The sequence below is a fragment of the Pseudophryne corroboree genome, chromosome 5 (genome assembly GCF_028390025.1).
Source record: "Pseudophryne corroboree isolate aPseCor3 chromosome 5, aPseCor3.hap2, whole genome shotgun sequence".
In the NCBI taxonomy this organism is placed as follows: Eukaryota; Metazoa; Chordata; class Amphibia; order Anura; family Myobatrachidae; genus Pseudophryne; species Pseudophryne corroboree.
Genome location: NC_086448.1, coordinates 377,045,889 through 377,061,357, shown reverse-complemented (window position 1 = coordinate 377,061,357; position 15,469 = coordinate 377,045,889). Strand labels below are relative to the sequence as shown.

Here is a 15,469-nt window from a genome sequence, read left to right as displayed (position 1 = left end):
GAGCTCCTGATGCCTCATCTCTATCTCTCGTCCTTCAGTTCCAGGAGCCCTGCAACTCTGGTAAGTTTGATCTAGAAAAATGATTGCATTAATATAAAGAAGATGCTTATAAGTTATAATTATCTTCTTTGTGTTCTCCAATAATTTTTTACTGAGAACTCTGAGTATGATGGGGAGCATGACAGGTGGGGCTTTGCCTCCCCTGACTGCACGTCCCTGCCTTGAGGCGAACAATGATGTATTGAGGTATTCTAACTAAACGCAAATGAAGCAAAACCAGAGGGCTGAACACATCTACAATTGGATAGCAATGTCTGTCAACGCAGCGGTGGGTGGGGTAGCAAGATGAGATTTACAGGAGTTAGAGCGTTTATAGTCAACCCAGCAGACCCGCAAATCCCGAAATGCAGCAGCTTTTACAGCTGATGAGGCAAGCCAACCAGAGAGGAGGAGGAGCGCCAGCAGCCAGTATAACAGACTTTGCAGCACTATTTAAATGCTTGAGAAGGAATTTCTTATAATGTGAGATGAGCTACCTGGACGATGAAAAAAACAGAAGAGACAGTCTCCCAACTCAGAAGGGTCTAATATGGGAGCATTCTCATCAGATATGGATAGTGAAGTCAAGGGCTGAGGAAATTGTTATATCATTTTATTACATAACAAATTAAGATATTTCTCTTACGTCCTAGAGGATGCTGGGGACTCCAAAAGGACCATGGGGTATAGACGGGATCCGCAGGAGCTTGGGCACACTAAAAAGACTTTGACTGGGTGTGAACTGGCTCCTCCCTCTATGCCCCTCCCCAAGACCTCAGTTAGACTTTGTGCCCAGGAGTGACTGGACACACACTAGGGGAGCTCTACTGAGTTTCTCTGGAAAAGACTTTTGTTAGGTTTTTTATTTTCAGGGAGACCTGCTGGCTACAGGCTCCCTGCTTCGTGGGAGTGAGGGGAGAGAAGTCGGACCTACTTCTTCTTAGTTAAGGGCTCTGCGTCTTAGGCTACTGGACACCATTAGCTTCAGAGGGTTCAATCACTTGGTTCGCCTAGCTGCTTGTTCCCGGAGCTGCGCCGTCACCCCCCTCACAGAAGCCAGAAGAAAGAAGTCGGGTGAGTATGAGAAGAACAGAAGACTTCAGGAAGGCAGAAGACTTCAGTAACGGTACAGTGCAGCGGTAGCGCTGCGCTCCATGCTCCCACACACATCACCAACGGCACTCACAGGGTGCAGGGCGCTGGGGGGGGGGGAGCAGGTTACTGGGGTCAGAATAAGCTGGCAAAAAGGCATATTCGGTGCCCGGGCACCGTATTTAATACCCCCGCCAGCATAAAGATTTGAAATTTAGCGGGACTGAAGCGCGCCGGGAAGGGGCGGGGCTTAGCCGCACAGCTCACCAGCGCCATTTTCTTCTCTCCACAGCCGCTGCAGAGACGCTGGCCCGGACCTCCAAGCTCCTCACAAGTAAAAGGGAGCAAAACGGGGGGGGGGGGGGGGGCACAGACAAAGTGGTGCTGTTTTATTATTAACAGCGCTACCAACATATATTCTCGTTGTGTGGTATATGGGCGCTGGGGTGTGAGCTGGCATACTCCCTCTGTGTTTCTCTCTCCGGGTTTCCCTGTAGGCTGTCCCCTTTATTTGTCCAGTGTGAGTGTCGGTACTACGTGTCGGCATGTCTGAGGCTGAGTGTTCCTCCCCGGAAGAGGTTACTGGGGGCGTAGAAAAGGAGCTGGAAATGGCTCTGTCGGCACAGCCGACGGCTGATTGGGTTACTATGTTAAGTACACTTAATGCTAATGTGGCTTTATTGTCTAAGAGGCTTTATAAATCTGATTCTCAGACACAAGCATGGAGAAAATCCATGGATGATGCTTTGGCTCAGGTACAGACCCCCTCAGGGTCACAAAAACATTCATTTACCCAGATGGTAGATACAGATGCCGACACGGACTCTGATTCCGATGTCGATTTTAATGAGGCTACTTTACACCCCAGGGTAGTTAAGAGTATTCAGTACATGATTGTGGCTATTAAAGATGTTTTACATATCTCTGACAAGAAGAGAAAGAATGTCTCTTTTGCTGGCGCACAAATGATGATTTAAAAATTAACTTTTAATAAATTCATTAAATAAAGCCCTGAAAAAGTCTTAATTGCACGAAACACGTGTCGGCGGCGTCATGGCCGCTACCTGGTCACAAAAAGAATGTATTTAGATTTGTAACAGAAATATTTAATGGCATAGTTTTTACTGCAGAGAAGGAATAGGGAATTAGGGTACTGCAGCATAACCATTGATGTGAATGAGCAGCATATTATATGGGTGTGGTTCGTTTTATCGACAGTGTCTAGGTCGACAATGTTTAGGGCGACAGTCACTAGGTCGACATGGATGGAAGGTCGACAGGGTTTCTAGGTCGACATGTGCTAGGTCGACAGGTCTAAATGTCGACATGAGGATTTTTTATTTATTTTTGGTGTCGTTTTCTTCGTAAAGTGACCGGGATCCCAAATTAGTGCACCGCGTCCCCTCGCATGGCTCGCTTCGCTCGCCATGCTTCGGGCATGGTGCCTTCGCTCCGCTACCGCTTCGCTCGGCACACTTTACCGTTCCAATAGTAGTCCACGTGGATCGTTAAGTATGAAAAAAAAAATGTGAAAAAACTCATGTCGACCTTTAGACCTGTCGACCTAGCACATGTCGACCTAGAAACCCTGTCGACCTTCCATCCGTGTCGACCTAGTGGCTGTCGACCTATAGTGGTCGACCTAAACATTGTCGACCTAGACACTGTCGATCTTCAGACCGGATCCCTATTATATATGAGAGACAGCTGCTGTGGGAGATCATATTAACTGACCTGCAGCTAAGGAAGCCACTGCTGCCAGTCAGTGTGGAGAGCTATCTCCTCCTCCATTTAAGTGCTATCTCTAGCAAATGTAAATGTGAATCACAATATACAATTTGTATTAGATCTCTTTTAAAATTAATGAGAGATCAGAATTGTGTACTTTTTTAATTTTATGTGCTCTCATGTGTATCAGTTAGTGATAGGAATAATTTAATTACCATATAGCTACTGAACTACAAGGATTACACACATTAGTGTGATACAATAGTTACATGGTATCCATGGTAATAAATGTAGTTACTGTTGCATAATATGTCTCCACTTATTTAAGGTGATTCTCCCAGCAGAATAAATGCATTCACAGGCTGCACTATAGAGCAACTTAATAACAATTTAGCTTACAAATATTGTATAAGCAGGCACACATGGTGCTTCCTTCCTGTTTATGAAAAGCTCTCCCCAGCAGCTATATTGTATTTTATTACAACAACAATAATAACAACTACTGTGGAACATTATATTAACTGACTCATAATTTAGGGAGTCACTACAATTCAGTAGCTACATGTTATTAATAAATGTAGCTTTTGTGGAAAACTATATCCTTTCCCACTCAAAGCATTTTCAATAGCAAATATAATGGTGATTTTCAGTGTCCCATCTCTTTGAAAAACATATAGGGACATGCTTAAATGCACATATAATTGTTTTAGTGGGGACACATGAATAACACAATTTGCATTAATTATGAAGATATATGTACATGTGCAAAAACTATAGAATATTGGGAGAATTATTAGATATCCCTATTTATCTGCATTACTCACTTAACACTCAGCATTTATCTACATGCTGGTGCTATTCATAGCACTTAGCTTGCAAGTATTTTACCCATAAGGAGATACATTAGATGTTCCCTTTCTTTTCATTAAAGCCGTCCCCAGCAACCATACTGTACTATACTAGTCTATAACAGGAATAATTACTGTAGGGCAGAGGTTCCCAAACTGTGTGCCGTGGCTCCCTGGGGTGCCTCGGGACACTGCAGGGGTGCCCTGGGTTGGTGGTCCAGGACAAATTCAAATTATTCATGGTCAATATAATAGGCAAAATCAGTGCTGGTGGCTGCCAGTCATAAAATATGTGCCCAAACAGAAGCAAATCTTGTTCCTCACCACACAACTGACCCTAAGGATGACATATAAACGCAATCTACTTAATGTAATATTTCTTTCTAAATTTCTCAATAAGAAATTTTTGGCCTAGGGGTGCCGTGAAAAAAATTCTGATATACTAGGGCGCCGTGATTCAAAAAAGTTTGGGAACCACTGCTGTAGGGGATTATACTATTTGATCTGGAATAAGGGAAAATATCGTGGAAAGAATGCTGCAAGTGTATAATATGTAGAACTATTGCCAGGTTCTGACATTTGTCAAGTGAATTACTAATATACATTCAATTAATATTATATAGTGTCCAGTAATTCAATATCAGACTAATTGATATAGTCAATTTGGATCAATAAAGACACGACACAGGTAGCGAACCTTGATATTAATAAAATTATTTCCATTTACTATATATGGTAATTACATTACACAAACTTATTGTACTTTATTTCGTGTTTAGACAATTTTAATGAATTTATTAAAAGTTAATTTTTAAATCATCATTTGTGCGCCAGCAAAAGAGACATTCTTTTCTCTTCTCCTTTTCCTGCATAACATTACTTGTCTCTGGTAGCACCCCCGAACGTCCTACAATTAATACTTAATGTAACTGATGGACATTTATTGGGGCCTCTTCTTACAAATATTTAGAATTCAATAGCTGGTGCAGAACATATCCCCTTCCCCCCATTCCCTGCATATCTCATATCTCTAACGAACCTGCTGTTCAGGACACAAGGATTTGCCTATTTAAAGGGAAAAAACCTGAGGTGAAGTTTCCCCCCTCTCATGAAATGAATACTCTTTGTGAAAAAGCTTGGGAGTCGCCGGATAAGAGGTGGCAGATTCCCAAGAGAATTTTTATGGCGTATCCTTTCCCCTCTGATGACAGGGAAAAATGGAAATCGTCTCCACATGTCGACAAGGCTCTATCCCGTTTGTCCAAGAAGGTGGCGCTTCCGTCCCCTGACACGGCTGCTCTCAAGGATCCGGCGGATCGCAAGCTGGAGACGTCTTTGAAGGCCATTTTCGTTAATACTGGTGCATTGCTCAGACCTGCTGTGGCGTCGGTATGGGTGAGTAGTGCTATTGCTAAATGGGCTGATAATTTAGCTTCTGATATGGATACCCTTGATAAGGATAACATTCTTTTGACTCTTGGTTATATCAAGGACGCTGCAGATTACCTAAAGGATGCCGCGAGAGATGTTGGCCTCTTGGGATCAAGAGCCAATGCCATGGCTGACTCCAAGAAAAATATGGAAGCTCTCCCCTTCAAAGGTAGTGTCTTGTTTGGTGACGGCCTGGTTGACCTGGTGTCTACCGCTACTGTGGGTAAGTCATCTTTTCTTCCTTATGTTCCCAATCAACAGAAAAAAGTGCTCCATCAGCAGATGCAGTCTTTTCGGCCTAATAGATACAAAAGAGGTAAGGGCTCGTCCTTCCTCGCTTCAAAGGGTAGAGGAAGGGGAAAGAAGTCGTCTGCAGTGTCCGGCGCCCAGGACCAAAAGTCCTCCCCCGCCTCTACCAAGTCCACCGCATGATGCTGGGGCTCCCCTGCGGGAGTCCGTGCCGGTGGGGGGCCGTCTCCGAATCTTCAGTCAGGTCTTGTTTCAATCAGCCCTGGATCCTTGGGTCTTAGACATAGTGTCCCAAGGGTACAAGCTGGAGTTTCAGGAGATCCCCCCCCCCCCCCCCGCCGCTTTTTCAAATCGGCCTTGCCAGTTTCTCTTCCAGAAAGAGAAGTAGTAAATGCTGCGATACAAAAGCTGTGTCAACAGAGGGTAATTTTCCCTGTTCCCCCGTCCCAACGGCGAAAAGGGTTCTATTCGAGCCTCTTTGTCGTACCGAAGCCGGACGGACCGATTCTGAACCTACAATCCCTCAATCCATACTTGAAAACTTTCAAATTCAAGATGGAATCTCTTCGAGCTGTGATCTCAAGCCTAGAAGGGGGGGATTTTATGGCGTCAGTCGACATGAAGGATGCCTACTTACACGTCCCGATATATCCTCCGCATCAGGCCTTCCTGAGATTTGCGGTGCAGGATTGTCATTACCAATTTCAGACGTTGCCGTTTGGGCTTTCCACGGCCCCGAGGGTTTTCAACAAGGTTATGGCAGAAATGATGGTACTCCTTCGCAAGCGAGGGGTCACAATTATCCCGTACTTGGACGATCTCCTGATAAAGGCGAGGTCAAAGGAACAATTGCTAAAGAATGTGGAACTCTCCCTGACGGTTCTGCAACATCACGGTTGGATTTTAAATTTGCCAAAGTCTCAGTTGATTCCGACGACTCGGCTGCCCTTCCTGGCCATGATCTTAGACACAGAGATTCAGAGATTGTTTCTTCCGGTGGACAAAGCTCTGGAAATACACACCATGGTCAAGGAGCTTTTGAGACCAACAAGAGTGTCGATTCATCAATGCACTCGAGTGCTAGGTAAGATGGTTGCGGCTTACGAAGCCATTCCGTTTGGCAGGTTTCATGCCAGGGTGTTTCAGTGGGACCTGCTGGACAAATGGTCCGGGTCTCACCTACACATGCACCGGAAAATAACTCTATCTTCCAGGGCCAGGATCTCTCTCCTGTGGTGGCTGCAAGGCTCTCACCTTCTAGAGGGACGCCGTCTCGGAATCCAGGACTGGTTCCTGCTGACCACAGATGCAAGTCTCCGAGGCTGGGGCGCAGTCGCGCAGGGAAGAAGTTTCCAGGAGAAATGGTCAAGCCAGGAATCTTCTCTCCACTTAAATGTTCTCGAGTTAAGAGCCATTTACAACGGCCTGCTGCAAGCGAAGAACCTTCTTCGAGGTCTCCCTGTCCTGATCCAGTCGGACAACATAACTGCGGTGGCGTACGTAAACCGCCAAGGCGGAACAAGGAGCAGGGCGGCAATGGCGGAGGCCACAAGAATCCTTCGCTGGGCGGAACAGCACGTGAGCGCTCTGTCAGCAGTCTTCCTCCCGGGCGTGGACAACTGGGAAGCAGACTTCCTCAGCAGACACGATCTCCATACGGGATAGTGGGCTCTTCATCAAGAGGTATTTGCAGAAGTGACAAGGCATTGGGGAATTCCTCTGATAGACATGATGGCGTCTCGCCTCAACAAGAAGCTTCCGAGGTATTGTTCCAGGTCAAGGGACCCCGAAACCAGTGCAGTGGACGCCCTGGTAACTCTGTGAGTGTTTCAGTCGGTGTATGTGTTCCCTCCGCTTCCTCTCATTCCAAAGGTGCTGAGGATCGTAAGACGGCAAAGGGTTTAGTCAATACTCATCATTCCAGATTGGCCACGGAGGGCCTGGTATCCGGATCTTCAGGAATTGCTTGTAAAAGATCCTTGGCTGCTTCCTCTAAGAGAGGACCTGTTGATGCAGGGGCCCTGCGTGTTTCCAGACTTACCGCAGCTGCGTTTGACGGCGTGGAAGTTGAGCGCCAAATCCTAGCTCGGAAAGGTATTCCCGGGGAGGTCATCCCCACTCTCCTTAAAGCTAGGAAGGAGGTTACGGCAAAACATTATCACCGTATTTGGAATAAGTATGTGTCGTGGTGTGAAACCAAAGCAGCTCCTGCTTAGGAGTTTCACTTGGGTCGTTTACTCCATTTTTTGCAGGCAGGCGTGGATGCAGGCCTGAAATTGGGTTCCATCAAAGTGCAGATTTCGGCTTTATCTATTTTCTTTCAAAAATAATTGTCCGTCCTTCCTGAGGTTCAGACTTTCGTGAAGGGAGTGCTGCATATCCATCCTCAATTTGTGCCACCCGTGGCGCTGTGGGATCTTGAAGTGGTGTTGCAGTTTCTTATGTCTCACTGGTTTGAACCTTTACGTAAGGTTGAGTTGAAGTTTCTCACTTGGAAGTGGTCATGCTTTTGGCTTTGGCGTCTGCCAGACGAGTGTCCGAGTTGGCGGCTTTGTCTCACAAGAGCCCATATTTGATTTTTCATTCGGATAGCGCGGAATTGAGGACTCGTCAAAATTTCTGCCGAAGGTGGTTTCTTCATTTCGCATAAACCAACCTATTGTGGTACCTGTGGCTACGGATGCGGTGGCGGTCCCAAAATCTTTTGATGTTGTAAGAGCTTTGAAAATTTATGTCGCCAGAATGGCTCTTACTAGGAAGACAGAGGCTCTGTATGTCCTGTATGCTTCCAACAAGATTGGAAATCCTGCTTCTAAGCGAACTATTGCACGCTGGATTTGTAATATGATTCAGCAAGCTCATTCTTCGGCTGGGCTACCGTTGCCGAAGTCAGTAAAGGCCCATTCTACCAGGAAGGTGGGCTCGTCTTGGGCGGCTGCCCGAGGGGTCTCGGCACTTCAACTTTGCCGAGCAGCTACGTGGTCGGGTTCAAACACTTTTGCTAAGTTCTACAAGTTTGATACCTGGCTGATGAGGACCTCATGTTTGCTCAATCGGGGCTGCAGAGTCGTCCGCACTCTCCCGCCCGGTCTGAAGCTTTGGTATAGACTCCATGGTCCTTTTGGAGTCCCCAGCATCCTCTAGGATGTAAGAGATAAAAGGATTTTAATACCTACCGGTAAATCCTTTTCTCCTAGTCCGTAGAGAATGCTGGGCGCCCATCCCAGTGCGGACTGTTCCTTGCAGTTGTATTGATACTGGTTATTTTCGGTTACACGTGGTTTGTGTATCGGTTATATTCAGCTTGTTGCTGTTGTTAGTTTATACTGTTATCTGGTTTCCTGCTACTCCGGTTGTTTGGTATGTTCGTGGTGTGGGCTGTTATGTTTCTTGCCCTTAGTTTAACAAAAATCCTTTCCTCGAAATGTCCGTCTCTCCTGGGCACAGTTCCTATAACTGAGGCTTGGGGGAGGGACATAGAGGGAGGAGCCAGTTCACACCCAGTCAAAGTCTTTTTAGTGTGCCCAAGCTCCTGCGGATCCCGTCTATACCCCATGGTCCTTTTGGAGTCCCCAGCATCCTCTACGGACAAGGAGAAAAAGGATTTACCGGTAGGTATTAAAATCCTATTTTCACTATATTGCAATTTTGGGCATTAATTGTTTCATCTGTTCCATTCAGATATTTTATGCAGTGTTGTGGAATACCCCAGGGATCCGTGTTGTCTGCATTGCTTTGCAGCTTATGTTATGGTGATCTGGAAAATAAAGTGTTTGATGGAATACAAAAGGATGGGTAGGTAATGTCTGATACCTATAGCATAAGTTTACATGGTTTGAACAGTGCAAGTATTTACAGTCCCCTGTGTAGGTGATACTAAAATGACAGCAGCTGGAGAGCTACAAGAGAAGAGTCCTGCTGACCAACATAACTAATGGCTCCCGTTTGGTTGAGTAGTGTAATCTCCAATACAAAAAAACAAGTTTTTCAAATTCCTTGGCTCCAGCTGTTTTTCCGCAGTGTACTGAACAGTCACTTCTAATGCTTAATGAGTAGTGACTTATTTTATTGATAAGTGACATTGTGTAAACTGATTGCTTTAATGCACCAACTGTAATAATAAATTGTACCTGCTAATTGGTGATGAAATGCCTTTTCAGTCAGAAGACCTTTCTATTGCTTCTTGTTTCTGTCTTGAGATACCAAATTGGACACAAAAAGAACCGAAGAGGAAAGAATGTCTCTTAGCTGGCGCACAAAAGATTCATTTAAAATATAGCTTTTATTAAGTCAATAAAATTGAGCCTATTCACGAAATTGAGGACAATACATACAATACAAGTGATTAAAGTGTACAGACAAATGTGATGCTAAAATCAAGGCACGCTACCCGTCTGCTAGATTTTAATCTGGTTACTTTCCATAACTGAGGATGGAGCACAATAATGGTTAGATTAGATGACTTCTACGGATGAGTATTGAGTATATATCATCTGTTGGAAAATCGATTCCAGGTAAGTAAATGGAATATTTGAGGTGTATGTCTGTAATATGAACTTTAAAAATATATTTGATTCCAGAGATTCACACCATCAATCCATCTTCAAATCACAGGTAATTATATGTAATAATGAGGTGTATATGCATACAGTAAATCAGTAAGTATATTAAGTTCTCAAATTCACACCGATATGCTTTTTATAATACAGTGTATCCACTAAAGGTCAGATGATAATTAATGGTTGTGTATACATAAAATTCTATACGTCAACAAATATGTCATATGTATATGATTCCAGGCATATATATTTGCAGTAGGCTATGCTGGTACTTTAAATGGGGTGTAGTACGGTATGCCAGTGGCCCGGATCCCGGCGACCAGCATACTGGCGCCGGGAGCCCGACCGCCGGCATACCAACAGCATGGCGAGCGCAAATGAGCCCCTTGCGGGCTCGCTGCGCTCGCCACGCTGCCAGCACGGTGGCGCGCTACGCGTGCCACGCTATTTATTCTCCCTCCAGGGGGGTCGTGGACCCCCACGAGGGAGAATATTTGTCTGGGTGTCGGGCTCCCGACGCCGGTATACTGTGCGCCGGGATCCCGACATTCGGCAACCTGAAGACCACCCCTTTAAATGTATTCTGTTATCTATATAGCAGACAATGCTGGTACTTCAATTCAATGTTGTCAATTGATTATAGATCGTATGCAGTCATTTGTACTTAAACGTGCAGCTAATGTATGCATTGGATTGACTATATCATACTTTGTGTATATTCTACACAGTGGTGCTGCTTGACTGCCTTGAAATCATATGCTGCTGTTAATTGATACAAATATGGCAGTATATTAGCAAGTATTGCTTTCTGCAGCAGTGTACACTGTGTTCCACAGGGAAAACATCGGGTGTAGAGCGGGATCTTGATCCAGAGACACCATCAGGCAAAACTTTGACTGTCCCAGGATGCATTGGGTCCTCCTCTATAACCCCGCCTCCAGGCACTGAGAGCTCAGTTTCGAGTGGTGCCTGCAGGCAGCAGGTCACCTAACAGGCGGGCTGCACTGGGCAGCCCTGAAAAGCTTAGAAGAATTCAAGGGCCGCAGCACTGTTATGTCAGGCTGACATTCAGTGCTGCGTCTCCGTCACCTCCCAAGCGGCGTCGCGCAGACGCTCTCCTGGTTCGCGTGGCTGCTACGAAGGGAGGAAGTAAGAGGGTCCCCCAGGTGGGACCCGCCACTAAATCACGTTCCTGATCGCAGTCTAGGGAGATGAACTGCGACGCTGGCGTGGACACTGTCACCGAGCAGGGACCCCACCATATCCGCCAGGCAGTGAGGTCCAGCATAGGGGAGTTGGTGCTTGACCAGTAGCTCAGGCCCAGGGCGCCATCTCCTCACAGATTTCCTGCCCTGGAGCTGCCTCACACTTCCCTCAGTTCCTGACAGAGACGCCATCTTCTGAGCATAGCTCCTGCTGATCTCTGGGATTGCAGGGCAAGGTCTCCCCTGTAAAGCCGCCTGTACACAGAGCTGAGACTTTACAGACACTTGAGTATTCTACATGTTTTATTACAGACAGTATTAGTTAAGAAAGAGTGTACCTATTCTAGAATATATTGAAAGGTTGAGTATCCCTTATCCAAAATGCTTGGGACCAGAGGTATTTTGGATAACGGATTTTTCCGTATTTTGGAATAATTGCATACCATAATGAGATATCATGGTGATGGGACCTAAGTCTAAGCACAGAATGCATTTATGTTACATATACACCTTATACACACAGCCTGAAGGTAATTTTAGCCAATATTTTTTATAACTTTGTGCATTAAACAAAGTGTGCCTACATTCACACAATTCATTTATGTTTCATATACACCTTATACACACAGCCTGAAGGTCATGTAATACAATATTTTTAATAACTTTGTGTATTAAACAAAGTTTGTGTACATTGAGCCATCAAAAAACAAAGGTTTCACTATCTCACTCTCACTCCAAAAAGTCCGTATTTCGGAATATTCCGTATTTCGGAATATTTGGATATGGGATACTCAACCTGTACAAGTATTCTGATATATACTTTCGGTCTAGGACTGTGCTGTGTTTTTATATATGTATATATATATATATATATATATATATATATATATATTATTATTTTTTCTCTTACGTCCTAGAGGATGCTGGGGACTCCAAAAGGACCATGGGGTATAGACGGGATCTGCAGGAGACATGGGCACACTATAAGACTTTTACTGTGTGTGAACTGGTCCTCCCTCTATGCCCCTCCTCCAGACCTCAGTTGGATTCTGTGCCCAGGAGAGACTGGACACACACTAGGGGAGCTCTACTGAGTTTCTCTGGAAAATACTTTATGTTAGGTTTTTTATTTTCAGAGAGACCTGCTGGCTACAGGCTCTCTGCTTCGTGGGACTGAAGGGAGAGAAGTCAGACCTACTTCTTCTGAGTTAAGGGCTCTGCTTCTTAGGCTACTGGACACCATTAGCTCCAGAGTATTCGATCACTTGGTGCGCCTAGCTGCTTGTTCCCGGAGCCGCGCCGTCAACCCCTTCACAAAAGCCAAAAGAAAGAAGCCGGGTGAGTATGCAGAAGGCAGAAGACTTCAGTAACGGAGGTACAGCGCAGCGGTCGCGCTGCGCTCCATGCTCCCACACACACACCAACGGCACTCACAGGGTGCAGGGCGCTGGGGGGTGAGCGCCCTGGGCAGCAAGTTACTGAGGTTGTTTAACTGGCAAAATGCATATTCGGTGCTTGGGCACTATGTATGAGACCCCCGCCAGTATAATAATTTAAATTTAAGCGGGACTACAGCGCGCCGGGAAGGGGCGGGGCTTAGCCGCACAGCTTACCAGCGCCATTTTATCTCTTCACAGTGCATGCAGAGACGCTGGCCCGGACCTCCACTCTCCTTACAAGTACTGGTAGCAAAACGGGGGGGGGGGGGGGGGGCACAGTCATTTGGTGCTATATAATACAGCGCAAATTATCATATATTATTGTTTTTAGTAATATATGGGCGCTGGGGTGTGAGCTGGCATACTCCCTCTGTGTTTTCTCTACAGGCTTCCCTGTGGGTCTGTCCCCTTTTGCCAGTGTGAGTGTGTGTGTGTCGGTACAGTGTGTCGACATGTCTGAGGCTGAGTGCTCCTCCCCGGAGGAAGTTACTGGGGGCGCAGAGAAGGATTTTAAAGTGGCTCTGTGGGCACAGCCGACTGCTGATTGGGTGAATATGTTGAGTACACCGAATGCAAATGTGGCGTTATTATCTAAGAGGCTGGATAAATCTGATTCTCAGACACAAACGTGGAGAAAATCCATGGAGGATGCCTTGTCTCAGGTATAGGCCCCCTCAGGGTCACAGAAACGTTCCTTTACCCAGATGGCAGATACGGATACCGACACGGACTCTGATTCCAGTGTCGACTTTAGTGAAGCCACTTTACATCCAAAATTGGTAAAGAGTATTCAGTACATGATTGTGGCTATTAAAGATGTTTTACATATCTCTGAGGAACCTCTTGTTCCAGATACAAGGGTTTGTTTATTTAAAGGGAAAAAGCCTGAGGTGAAGTTTCCCCCCTCTCATGAACTGAACGCTCTTTGTGAATAGGCTTGGGAGTCGCCTGACAAAAGGTGGCAGATTCCCAAGAGAATTTTTATGGCATATCCTTTCCCCTCTGACGACAGGGAGAAATGGGAGTCGTCTCCCAATGTGGACAAGGCTCTGTCCCGACTGTCCAAAAAAGTGGCGCTTCCGTCTCCTGACACGGCTGCCCTCAAGGATCCTGCGGATCGCAAGCAGGAAACGACATTAAAGGCCATTTATGTCACTACGGGTGCACTCCTCAGGCCTGCCGTGGCGTCGGCGTGGGTGAGTAGTGCTATTGCTAAGTGGGCTGATAATTTGGCATCTGACATGGATACCCTTGATAAGGATAACATTCTTTTGACTCTTGGTTATATCAGGGACGCTGCAGCTTACCTAAAGGATGCAGCGAGGGATATTGGCCTCTTGGGATCAAGGTCCAATGCCATGGCGGTCTCGGCCAGGAGGGCGCTGTGGATTCATCAATGGAATGCTGATGCCGATTCCAAGAAAGCTATGGAAGCTCTCCCTTTTAAAGGTAGTGTCTTGTTTGGTGACGGCCTTGCTGACCTGGTGTCTACCGCTACTGCGGGTAAGTAATCTTTTCTTCCTTATGTTCCCGCACAACAGAAAAAGGCGCCCCATTATCAGATGCAGTCCTTTCGGCCTAATAAATACAAAAAAGGAAGGGGCTCGTCCTTCCTCGCTTCAAAGGGTAGAGGAAGGGGAAAAAGGTCGCCTGCTGTGTCTGGCGCCCAGGACCAAAAGTCCTCCCCCGCCTCTGCCAAGTCCACCGCATGGCGCTGGGGCTCCCCTACGGGAGTCCGTGCCGGTGGGGGCTCGTCTCCGAATCTTCAGTCAGGTCTGGTTTCAATCGGGACTAGATCCTTGGGTCTTAGACATAGTGTCCCAGGGGTACAAACTGGAGTTTCAGGATGCCCCCCCGCCGATTTTTCAAATCAGCCTTGCCAGTTTCTATTCCAGAAAGGGAAGTAGTAAATGCTGCGATACAAAAGCTGTGTCAACAGAGGGTCATTGTCCCGGTTCCCCCATCCCAACGGGGGGAAGGGTTCTATTCAAGCCTCTTTGTCGTGCCAAAGCCGGACGGCTCGGTCAGACTGATCCTGAACCTAAAATCGCTCAATCCGTACTTGAAAACTTTCTAGTTCAAGATGGAATCTCTTCGAGCTGTGATCTCCAGCCTAGAAGGGGGGGATTTTATGGCGTCAGTCGACATAAAAGATGCCTACTTACACGTCCCGATATATCCTCATCAGGCCTTCCTGAGATTTGCGGTGCAGGATTGTCATTACCAATTTCAGCCGTTGCCGTTTGGGCTTTCCACGGCCCAGAGAGTCTTCACCAAAGTGATGGCGGAAATAATGGTACTCCTACGCAAGCAGGGTGTCACAATTATCCCGTACTTGGACGATCTCCTGATAAAGGCGAGATCAAGAGAGCAGTTGCTAAGAAATGTGGAACTTTCCCTGACGGTTCTGCAACATCATGGTTCGATTCTAAATTTGTCAAAGTCTCAGTTGATCCCGACAACTCGGCTGCCCTTCTTGGGCATGATCCTAGACACGGAACTACAGAGAGTGTTTCTTCCAGCGGAAAAAGCTCTGGAAATCCAGACCATGGTCAAGGATATTCTGAAACCGGCAAGAGTGTCGATTCATCAATGCACTCGAGTGCTAGGGAAGATGGTTGCGGCGTACGAAGCCATTCTGTTTGGCAGGTTTCATGCCCCGGTGTTTCAGTGGGACCTGCTGAACAAATGGTCCGGGTCTCACCTGCACATGCACCGGAAAATAAGTCTATCTTCCAGGACCAGAATTTCTCTCCTGTGGTGGCTGCAAAGTTCTCACCTTCTAGAGGGACGCAAGTTCGGAATCCAGAATTGGGTCCTGCTGACCACAGATGCATGTCTCCGAGGCTGGGGTGCAATCACACAAGGAAGAAGTTTCC

The 15,469-nt window shown here is 46.3% G+C and overlaps 1 protein-coding gene across 5 annotated transcripts in view; it reads left to right on the top strand.

The window, feature by feature from the left end:
- The window catches only part of TERT (telomerase reverse transcriptase), a 331,772-nt gene that overhangs the window by 167,294 nt on the left and 149,009 nt on the right, over window positions 1-15,469 (top strand). For all 5 annotated transcript variants that reach the window (XR_010177723.1, XM_063922685.1, XM_063922684.1 and 2 more), the window contains one exon: window positions 9,069-9,182. Coding sequence is in view for 4 of the 5 variants with exons in the window: in XM_063922685.1 (XP_063778755.1) it covers window positions 9,069-9,182 (114 nt within the window). In the remaining variant the exon portion in view is untranslated. The remainder of the gene's footprint in view (window positions 1-9,068; window positions 9,183-15,469) is intronic.